This window comes from Falco naumanni, chromosome 8 (assembly GCF_017639655.2).
Source record: "Falco naumanni isolate bFalNau1 chromosome 8, bFalNau1.pat, whole genome shotgun sequence".
Classification (NCBI taxonomy): Eukaryota; Metazoa; Chordata; class Aves; order Falconiformes; family Falconidae; genus Falco; species Falco naumanni.
The window spans coordinates 59,405,591-59,416,550 of NC_054061.1; the positions used below are offsets into that span (position 1 = coordinate 59,405,591).

Consider the following 10,960-nt stretch of genomic DNA (forward strand, 5'->3'; position numbering starts at 1 on the left):
CTTTTGGGGCAGCCCTTTGGAGTCCTTTCCCCTTTAGAGACCTCACCCTGCCACCCCAACTGTGCAAGCCTTGAGGGGGGGGTGGCAGCATGTCACTCAGTTTTCCCTGTTTCTTTTCCTTCCAGATCCACAGATCGTCTGCCCTGAGCTGCCCTGTCAAACAGGTAAACTTTACAAGTAGCTTCATGCCATCTGCACGAAGGGATGGGGGAGAGTGCACATGGCTCGGGAGTGGGAAGAGGGTGTGCAGCCCTGTTCATTCCCTTTGGATGGCAGGAGTTCGGGATATAGTGTTACTTTACATGAGGAGAGGCTCCAGGGTTTCATCTCCTGCTCTTTTTGTGTCTCTCTGAGTTCTCTGCACAGGTAGGTACAAGTGCACCATGTTAGTGCACTAGCATGGCTCAGCCCTGATATTTCTCCCTGTCCCACCAAATTTTAACCTTCAAACTCAGCAATTAATTTCTCAGTTGTTCCATGTTTCTATTATACATGAAGTCAAAAGCCGCTTGCTAAACTCTCCCACCCATGTGACCTTTGAAATGCAGAGCCCACCCTGCAGCACTGGGCAGGATGCTCTGCGGGAGTGAGAGCAGAGGGGCAGGGGACCGTTTGGAAAATGACACCATAGTGGACCCAAAGCTTTGGCTTCTCTAACACTGGCTGTATTTAATTAACAATTAACTCAGGGTGTTGGATTAAAGGAAAAAGGCTGTAAGGATCCTGCAGTATAAAGGAGACGGCTGCTGCTCGCTGCAGGTAGCTTTACTTGAGCATATTTTGCTTGTTAAAGGCCAGATCTGCAACCTGAATTACTAGCAGTTCCGTCTGTCTGAGTCTTTGTGCCTGTTCAAACACAATAGATGCACTATTTGCTGGTATACACAAAGCTTATAAAGGACAAAGTTTTGCCAGCTCTTGCAATTTTTATCTCTACTCTTGCCGTCAGTGTTGCTGTGAAAGACCCCAGCTTCAACTCAGTATTATACAGAATCTCAAATTTCATTTTCAAAGAAGTCCCTTCGTTTCCACACAAAGCAAAGGAAAACTGGTCCCAGGACGCTCAGAATCTGAAGACAGGAAAGCTGTAATTACTCCCATCTAAGACATCTCACTAGTATTTTGAGTATTTGCACCTGGCAATGCAGAGCGCACGATGTCCAGCCGTGATGCTGAGCTATCCACACAGGCTCCTCTGCAGTGTCCTCTGAGGAGCTTTGTCCTGCGGATCCGTGCACAAGGCGGCGACATCCCCATGCCGCACTGGTGACTGCTCGGGTGTCTTCAAAGGTTTTGGTCTTTGCAGCCTCCCTGTTTCTGAGGAGCACTGCAGAAGAGAGACTGACCCAAGCAGTGGTGCGCCCTTGTTCTCCTAGGCTTGGGCCATCAAAGCCCTCCAAAGCAAGGCGAAGCTGGCAGTCCTTTCCCTGTAGTGCACTTGGGTGTTTCTGTTCCTGATGAAAGGTGAGAACAGTTCACTGGTACCTGACAGTCCTGGGGACCAGAAATGGCTTGAGGAAGCATCTGAGAGGGTTCCCTCTTGGGCAAATCCCTCAAGCCATGCCATAGGCAGGCCAAGTCGGGTGCAGGCCCTACACCTGTACCCCCGAGGACATGGGAGTGAGGTGGCTGAGTAGTGTGGGCCTCCTGCGAAAGTGTTGCTACACCCATCTCAGCACGGGCAAAAGATGTCCTGGTGTGCTAGGCCTGGTAGATCAAGTTTTAAGTGATACCCATTCAGGAGCCTTTGGGCAAAGCACCTTCCACCCGTGATGCATTGCTGTCACCATTTAGAAGGATTTGCAATAGCAAATAGCTTGCCTAGCGACGAGGGAGCATGTTGGATGTGCTGTGACATAAGGCATGTGACAGAGCCTGGGGCTTCTTTGCCCAGAGCTCAGCTCCTCTGGTTCTCCAAGGACATCTCACGAGTTGGTGCCAACTCGCATTCAAACCCTTTGGATGGAGGTGGTGCCCTTCACAGGGTATGTGGGTGAGCTTTGTGCACACCCAGTGCGTGTGTCCCATGGTAGACAGGCCAGACAGGTCCAGGCCAGGGAGGCAGCTGCACCCAGCCCTGCTCCCGGCCCCATGGCTGTCAGCGTTGCAGTCCTGGCACTTGTAAGAAGCAAATCAATTGCGCATGCCAGGCTCTCCAGCTCCAGCCTGGGCATGGTCAGCAGAGCACAGAGAGGGACAGGTATTGCACACAGCTGGCTTCCTCCCTGCTGCCTGGCAGAGCCAGGCACATCGCCGCTTCGGGTTCACACCTGCAGGTGAGGGTGTCCTGTCTCAGTGCTTTGCTGAAGGAAATCCAGGTTTTCCTGTTTTCAGGGCAGATCCTTGTCTCCCTGTTACCACCCGTTGATTCCTGCGGTGCTAACAGGATGCTGGCGTGTTAAATGGGTTAAATGCTGAGCAAATCCGAACTGACCACTTGCTTGGATAGAAACCGCATGGCGCTCTGTGAGGCTCTTTCTAACCCATGCAAAAGGCTTTGCTTCGAGCTTTGGGATTTTGTTCAAATGTAAGTGGAGCCAGGTGGAGATGGAGGCTCTCGGGGTCCTGACTAGCCCGGCCACCGCACGGGAGCACCGCAGGGCAGTGGCTGTAGCCAAAGCACAGCGGGCTGAGTGCCAGGCAAGGAGTTTACATAATGCTGTCCCTCGGATGTCTTTCTGGCTGTACGGCATCATGTATAAGTTTGCACGTAGCAGAATTCAAAGCTCCATAATGGCTGAATCCTATATACAGAAAGAAGTCGGACCCTGTGGCCCTCTTCCTGAGCGCTGCTCTTTCTCCATCATGCCTGTGCTGGATGAGTAGGAAGGAACCAGGCAGTTAAGGTTTCGTGTAATATTCTGAGGTCTCTCGGTTGATGTGCGAGTGTTTTCAGTACAAATCCCACAGTTCCTCAGACATAAATGTGGCAGAAAGATTTAAAGCCTGGCTTTGGTCTTTACTTCTCTGTCCTCGTTAGCTCTGTTCCCTCTGGTGCGGTGCACATAGGGAAGCCAGGGAGCTTTCAGAGATGCAGCCATTGCTAGCAAGCCCTGAAAATATTCTTTTGACGCTCACTTGCAGATGACAGGAACCCTGGGAACGTAAACCCACTTATTTTCCGCCCCATGGAAGAGGGAGTCAACATAGATTTCCCCAGCACCATACATTCGATCGCCCAGTTCCTAAACTCCACGCGGGAAACCCAGGACCCCAGCATGTACACCCAGCTGGTGGCCACTTTGGCCTTTACCGCCGAAAAAGCCAAGTTTGCCACTGGAAATGAGCGGCAAGAGTGGATGGACTTGTTCATTGACACCTTCAAAATGGTGCACAGCGAGATTGTGGGGGACCCAGAAACCGTGCTAGGGCTTTGCTGACATGTCTGTTAGAGATCCCGTGGAAGTGGGTGGAGGCAAAGGTTGAGTGGAGGTGGTAATTGTCTTTCCTAGAGTGCCTGTTTGGCAGAGGGGACAGGTACATCAGTAGGTGCTTTTAGTTTGTGAGAAACACAGGCAGTGAAAGAGCTTGGTTGCGCTCAGTCGGGCACACACAGGGCAGTCCTGTCTGACTTGGCTGGCTGATGAGCGTGGCAGCTTTCTCCAGTAATGTCAAGAGATGCTCTTGCTTTGCCCACTGCTTTTCTGCAGTCACCTCAGTGCTCCCCCGCTGCGCTCCCAGCCCCAACCCTCAGCCAGACATGAGCAGCAGGCTCCACCAAGGAGGGTGCCAGTACGCGTGGCTGAGGGCCAGAGGGAGCCCCTCATTTGCAGAGAGCCTAACGATGCGCTTTTCCCACGCCTTCCTGCATATGTATTTGCTGCTTGCTTCTGAAGCATCTTCTGCCTCCTCTTGCTGGGTTGCCGTGAGGGCTTTCTTTGGGTCTTGCAAACCATTCATGTGACAAGACGGACCGAGCAAGGTGCGTCTCCTCTGGCCACAGTGGGTGTCCCTGTACAACCATTCAGTGGGTCGCTGGGGCTAGCAAAGGGAAGGAGCAAATAGGATGGGAGAGGGGACAGCCCTGGCTTTCCATCGAGAGCACCAAAACCTGGGGAGTGCTTCTCTCAGAAGCTGTATGAGCTCCCTCCGCCCTTTTCTGTGCTTGTACTTCCGTGTTTCTTCTGTCTTAATTAGCACCATGTACCTGTTTATATCCAAGAGACAGAGGTTATGTAGGGCTAGGCGGTCCAAAGCAAAAATCCCTGACTGTGCGGTCAAACCTCTGTGATGCGTTACGTGAGCTATTTAAAAGCAAGTATTTACACTTGGTGTAGTACAGCCCATTTGATCCATACCCAGAGCTGGTTTGGTTCAGAGAGACTAAAGACCCACGGCTTGTGCTGCGGGTATGTGCATTTAGATGAGGAGTGAGGTTTCCACGAGCTCAGCTGCCCCCGGTTTTCCCAAAAATCCAGGCAGGTGAATGCCATTCCTACCCCCAGAATAATTACTGCCCTCTCAAGCCATAAGAAGAGAAAGTGGCATTTCATGTGCAGACACAAGAGAAGTGTTTACTGCCAGCAAGTGAATTTTGCAGCCTCTCTAACTGACATGGTATTATTGCAATAAAATATACTAAGCAAATGGCATATTTAATGGCCAGAAGGGAGATGTATGGTCTTAAAAAATGCTGTTGGGCTGTAATGCTTCCAGATGCACAAAGTGGAGCCAGTTGCCAAGGTCAGGAATGGGAAATGAAATGAGGAACTTGCCCACTTTGAACTTTTTGCAGCATTTTCTTCCAGCTCTGCTCCAGCACCCGGGGCTTGCCAGTCTAGGTAAGAAGCCATCCAGCGACAGGCTTGCAGGGGAGGTGTTTGTGTTAGTGAGCAGATCAGATGTGCTGCACAAAAACAGCCTTTCTCCCAAGGCTTTAGCACTTTTTGCTCCCAGTCTATAGCAACAGGGAGCTCAGAGAACTCTACTGTCGGTGTTATAGAGGGAAAAGACTTCAGAGAGCTTTACGTGGTGTTCTCTGTGGTTTAGGTGAAGGCAAAAGGATCAGCCTGTGTCTGAGTCCGTATGCTAGTGTCTGGTCATAATCCACGTATTCCAGGTAGTCTGTGCAAAGCCAAGCTCCCTACTGTTTTGATTTTGGTTTTGATCCCCAAATTATCATGTGACTTAGCCTGCTGGGATGCAGCTTAGGAGGACTGCACTCAGAGTAGTTAAGCTGCTTCAGCCATGATGCTAGAGGAAACCCCCCAAAAAAATCACTGAGCTGAAGAGAACGTATCAGGGCTGGGGTATCTTGCTGAACAAGACAAGAATTTGGCAAGACTTCAGCAACGGGAATGTTTATTTCATTTCATTGCAAAGTAGCCGTTTATTTCCTTTCTTTTGGAAATATTTCCTAGCAAAGCAGTACAACAAATTAAAACCTTCAGCTCATTGGGGGGGAAGAGAAAATGTTGCTGGGCAGTACCTGTGTTGACCCTTGTTAGATGGGGGCAGGGGGGTGTAGTGGTGTTTTGCTAGCATAATCCTGGCTAATCCCTCTGATAAAATCGCAATTTTCATCACAGCAGTGGTTCCTTCAGTGAGGCTCTTGGGCAAAGGAAGGACACAGAAAGGAGCTGGGGAAAGGACAGTCCACACCTCCCCAGAAGTACGTGAGGGGCTGTGAAAGGGGGAAGCCCCAGAAAGGGCTGGGAGGTCAGTCCCCATCTCTCGGTCGCTTTCGTCTCCACTGTCAACACCATGAGACAACAGAGAAAATGCCAGATACCCAGGTTTTAGAAGCAGCAGGAACATGATGGCGTGGCTGGGGTTACTCTGCACATGCAAGTAATTAGATGGGTTGCTAATGGCTGGAAAATCGATGGTATTTCTGCTTTCAGTGCTGCCTCTGTTAGACATCCTCAGCTGTGTCCTAGCACACGGTTCTCAGTTCGGTGAGCTGCAGGCATTGATGCCTTACTGTAAGCCACGTGAGGAGGACCAGTGCAGCGATTAAAAGCATGACATGAAGATTTAGTTGGCTTAATTCAAAGGTGGTGCCTCCGAGAACTTATCCCCCAGTTAAGGACAAGAATCTTGTTCCTTGCTGCAGGAAAGGTCCTCAACTGTCAGAAATGGGAACAAGTTGCAACGAAAGCATGACACTAAACAGGACAAACCCAAGGTTTTGCTGCACTGCCTCTTATCTGTTAAGTTGCCATGTGATAACTCACACATAGGAGCATCTTACCACACAGCTGGCAGGCGAGCAGCAGGCAGAGTGTCTCTGGGGAGTGCTCCTGCAGCAGAAGCTGCAACTGGAGAGCCAGGTGTGCATCACGCTCTTGCTGAAGCTCCATGGAGTGATGCTGCTCTCAGCCACAGCCTGCTTAACTAGGAGCAATTAAGGCTTGCTTCGGTTCCTGTGGGAGGTGGGTGGCTCTTGCTTGTCATCTCAAGAAACATGACTGCATGTAGACAAGCGTCGGGGGGAGACTGGTAATACTTCTCCAATGCCATAGGCAGCCCTCACTCCCACTTGCTCGCTTCCACCTGCTTTTGCAGACCACTGTGTAGATTTTGGACTGTGTGGTTGCAGGGGGCATGCCTTCCTGCCTTTCCCCCTCCACGACTGCACAGAGCAGGTGAGAACCAGGAGTGCAGGTGCTGCCAAGGCAAAGCATCCCTGTGGCAGCAGTGCCTGCACACTGGGAACTGCAGCATCAATGTTCCCTTAGACCACATTTCTGAAGGAAGGTTGGGCAGAGGTGAGTACATACCTTTATTGCTTTAAAGGAATGGCGTATTGCAGTTGAATTTGGAAATGTGATATTCTAAAAGCTCGTGGGGGGAACAGCATTTTTTTGGAGATCGGTTTCTACTGCAGTCAGAACTGCCATTGCAGAAGCCTGTCATTCGCAGTAGGACAATGTACAGTAAGCACCATTCAAGGTGTGCTGTTATTGTAGGTATGTTTTACAGTGGGGGCTAAGGAAAAAAGCAAGTCTACAAGGTCAGGGAACACGATACAGAAACAACCATAGACTTCTGCTGTGACCAGTGAGTTAGGTTAAACCATAAGCACCAACAGAAATTCCTGCATCACGTTTGACTGTTTTATCATGGATGGAAGTGATGCCAAACAGTCTGTGAGCTCAGTGATATGCACCATCAGAGCTTCTGCTACACTGTCTTGTGCTGTTGGATTCACGTTGGACACTGTCTCTGTAATCTCAAGAGCGCATGTATCTGCTTAAATACAGCTTCGCTGTTTGCCAAATGTTGACTACACACAAAGTACTCATGCACTAAAGAGTGATCCGTTTGTTCCTCAGCTCATAGAAGGAGTTACACCAGTTCAGCACCTTCCATGCTGAATCTGGCAGCCTTCAGCACTGAGGAAGCACTTTATCAAGTTGGATTTGCTCATAGTTAGGAAATTAGACATAATATGATACTCCAATCCCAAAAGTTACCCTGCCAAAAATGGATGCTCGAGCTGGGGCTGCTCCAGAATCTCCTGTTCCTTGCCAGTCACGCAACACAACATGACATCGGCTCCAGGACTCCACCTTTTCGCGATTCAATCTGAGCCACAGAATTACTTGACAGCGACACAGCCATTGCCCTGATGCCACCTCAGGGAGTGGCCAGCCGCAGCAGGTACACCACAAATCAATACTGCTGCTGCCGTTGTATTCCCAACTAGTGCTTTCATCAGAGAAGGAAATTCAAAAGAGGAAAATTCAACAGCGCAGAAATGGAATTGCTTCTGAGAGAAGCAGTGCATGCAGAGGAACAGCAAATGCAATACACCCAACTACTGCAAAGGGAAGAAATAACAGTCCCTAACTAACAGCTGGCTCCAAAGACAGCTATTTTCTTCCCCTTTTTTATTCTGAGTTTGTTCATGGCAGATATATTCGTATGCCCACTTGCCCGCTTTGTGGACAGGTGCTGTTCTGAGCGACTGAAGAAGAACAATGTCCTGCTGTGTTCCGCCCAGATACTGGTCTTTTCTGTATTACAAAAGCTGCTTTACTATGAACAGGTGCACCGACAAGGATAGTCTTGTTTTCCAACCACATGACCCAACCTTTGTAAGCTCTTTAGGAATTAGTGCTTGCTGATGAAACTAATCTGGCTGAAAGGTATGAAAACAGCTTTCATCCTCCAAATCTGTGTGTGAAGAGTAGCTCTGAAAGTAAACCACTCCCTAGGAGTAACTGAGAGGTTTGCAGACACTGCCTGCCATTAATCACTGGATATTCCTCTTGCAGATAAGAGCTGGGAACTGCTGTAAGAAGGTGGATGTAATTCTGGGGCTGAAATGCAGACCTGTTTAATCTCATGCGTGTCTGTTACAGGCCCCAGAATTAACATCCATTAAGACCTAGTGCCCAGGAGCTGAGGGTGTCAGAAGCAAAGCTGCATTACCAGCTGCAAAGACATGCTTTGGGAGCAGAGTGGGGCTTGTTCTTCTTTGGAAAAAGATGCACAGAAGCAATTCCAGCCCAGACTGCCTGAGGCAAGCCCCAACTTTATCCTGTAGGCTTTCTTATGCTCCCAACCCTTGTCGTCTTCTTTCTCCCGCAGAGCTTGCAGTGGCCCAGTGCACACAGCGCCCCGTTGATGTCGTCTTCTTGCTCGATGGCTCTGAAAGGATTGGGGAGCAGAATTTCCACAGGGCCCATCACTTTGTGGAGGACGTGGCCCGACAGCTTACGCTGGCCAGGAGCAACACCGACAACATGAATGCCCGGATTGCACTGCTGCAGTACGGCAGTGAGAGGGACCAGGATGTGGTCTTCCCACTGACCTACAACCTGACGGAAATCTCCAACGCCCTGGCACAGATAAAGTACTTGGATTCATCCTCCAACATCGGGTCAGCCATCATACACGCCATCAACAACATCGTACTCAGCCCAGGAGGTGGGCAGCGACTTGCCCGGCGCAATGCTGAGCTCTCCTTCGTCTTCATCACCGATGGCATCACAGGAAGCAAGAACCTCGAGGAGGCCATCAACTCCATGAAGAAGCAAGATGTCATGCCCACGGTAGTGGCTCTCGGGAGTGACGTAGACATGGACGTCCTGCTGAAGCTTGGCCTTGGGGACCGGGCAGCCATCTTCAGGGAGAAGGACTATGACAGCCTCTCCCAGCCCAGCTTCTTTGACAGGTTCATTAGGTGGATATGTTAAATGAAGGGAGTGTGCATGGCCTCTCACCGATACACACCCCACCCTGATATTACCCGTTTCATTTCCTTCCCTCTGTATGGTTGCTAGCAACTCTGAGCTGGCCCAGAACAGCTGCCCTCTGGGTACTCCTTTCTAGCCAAAATCCAGAGCTCTTTTTTTTATTTTCATGATGAAAAGTCATATATTTTACACTTATGGTGCTAATTAAAACCAAGGTTGAAGCAGGATATAAAGCCATATGACTTACTTATGTAAAGCTTTACACAAACCAAGCCATGACTTGCGTAAATGCTGTAATCCTAGGAGGGCTTATCAGAGAAGCAAGAAACCTTTCAGTGTAGCAGGGCCAATGAACATCTCTAGTTTTCAAAAACTCTCAGTACCCCTCAGTGTCCTGTGAGGAGCTTTATGGTGGCGACATCCCCTGTTCTTTAGCAAACCCTTTTCCAGGTTATCTCATCTTTTTTGTTCTCTCGGTACTTCTGCCCCGAGAGGACTGAGGGAGTTTATGACACGTCACATGCTGCTTGAAATGGTCAGCAACTTACTTTCCTTTTGCATGGCCTTTGGTGGTTTGCTCCTCTTTCCCAGGAGCAATGGGATGGTGAGAGGTTTTGCTGCCTTATGCGCTTGTCTGCAAATACTCCTTTTGGGGCTCTGTCTATCCTAAATTCCACGTATTATCTTTAAGATCTTTTTTTTTCCTGTGGACCATATCTCCCTTGCTTCCTTCTGCCATTCCAACCTTCATCAGAACCTGTTCATTTATTACTGCACCCAAAATCCTGGGTGAGAAGGGGCAGGATGCCTCCCAGCATCTCACAACACACTGGGCAGCCACCGGAGCTGCCTCCCGTCATCCCAATGTGCTCAAAGTAACCACGGTGCCACTTTCCCACCAGTATCTGCTAGGCAACGCCCAGATTTGAACTTGAATTGTGCTGTCTGCAAAAATAAACAAACTGTTTTCACCCTATCCTGAAAAAGCCTCTTTACTGTGCAGTTTGTCTTTTTAAAATTATTTTAATGAGCAGCTGATTCTCCTGGTGCTAAGCTGGTAAGTCAGGATGAGTTTGTCTTCTGTCTGCCCTTACAAGTGCTGGAGCACAAAGCCAGGTATCCCTGCAGCACAGCCGTCATGGGGCACTGCTAAAGACCCAAAGGACCACAGGAGGAACCTGTGGAACCTCTCCAGCCCTCCCCACTGTCTCCAGTAGGCCACTTGCAGACTGGTTCCTCTGGCCCTGCACCCTCACAGTGCCCATCCAGACCATGATCTCTCAGTTTAACAAAGACCACGACTTCATTCCTTACCTACTTCATGTTCCTCACCTGTCTGTGGGTCCCTCTTTGAGCAGGCTGTGCTTTTCCCCACCCTGAAAGGGGCATTGCACCCAAGTCAGGCTTTATCCATGCCTTCTTCAGCCCTTCTTGCATCCAACACTTGTGTGTTTTGAGCCAGGACAGCGGGGTAAAGGAGCCCTCCAAGGATGAGGGCATTTCTGTACGCTGGTGGAGGTGGGATGGGGAGGAGAGTGTGGGCACAGTGTGGGTGGTGGGTAGGGGACCCCAGGCACAGTGTGCAGAGGAGCCAGCAGGGAAAGGCTCCCAGCATGGGCACAAGCCAGGGCAGGCACGCCAGTGGGGAGCTGTGGCCACGCATGCTGCAGTGTCCCTGCCGTGTTTTCCCTCCTTCAGAAAGTCCGTGGGGGAGCTTGGAGGGTCACCAGGACAAAACACAACCGCATCCAGAGAGGGAGCTGCAGGAAGGCAATGCCCCTGCCCCAGCACACACACACACGTACCTAGCCAGC

The 10,960-nt window shown here is 50.1% G+C and overlaps 1 protein-coding gene across 2 annotated transcripts in view; it reads left to right on the forward strand.

Moving 5' to 3' along the window:
• COL6A2 (collagen type VI alpha 2 chain) overlaps positions 1–10,122 on the forward strand; it is a 28,333-nt gene extending 18,211 nt beyond the window's left edge. Inside the window, exons 27-28 of one of the 2 annotated variants that reach the window (XM_040603341.1) lie at positions 126–164; positions 8,539–10,122. In XM_040603341.1, the coding sequence (XP_040459275.1) occupies positions 126–164; positions 8,539–9,146 (647 nt within the window). In that variant the 3' untranslated portion in view covers positions 9,147–10,122. The other variant, XM_040603342.1, reaches the window with a different exon arrangement.
• The last annotated feature ends 838 nt before the right edge of the window (positions 10,123–10,960 follow it).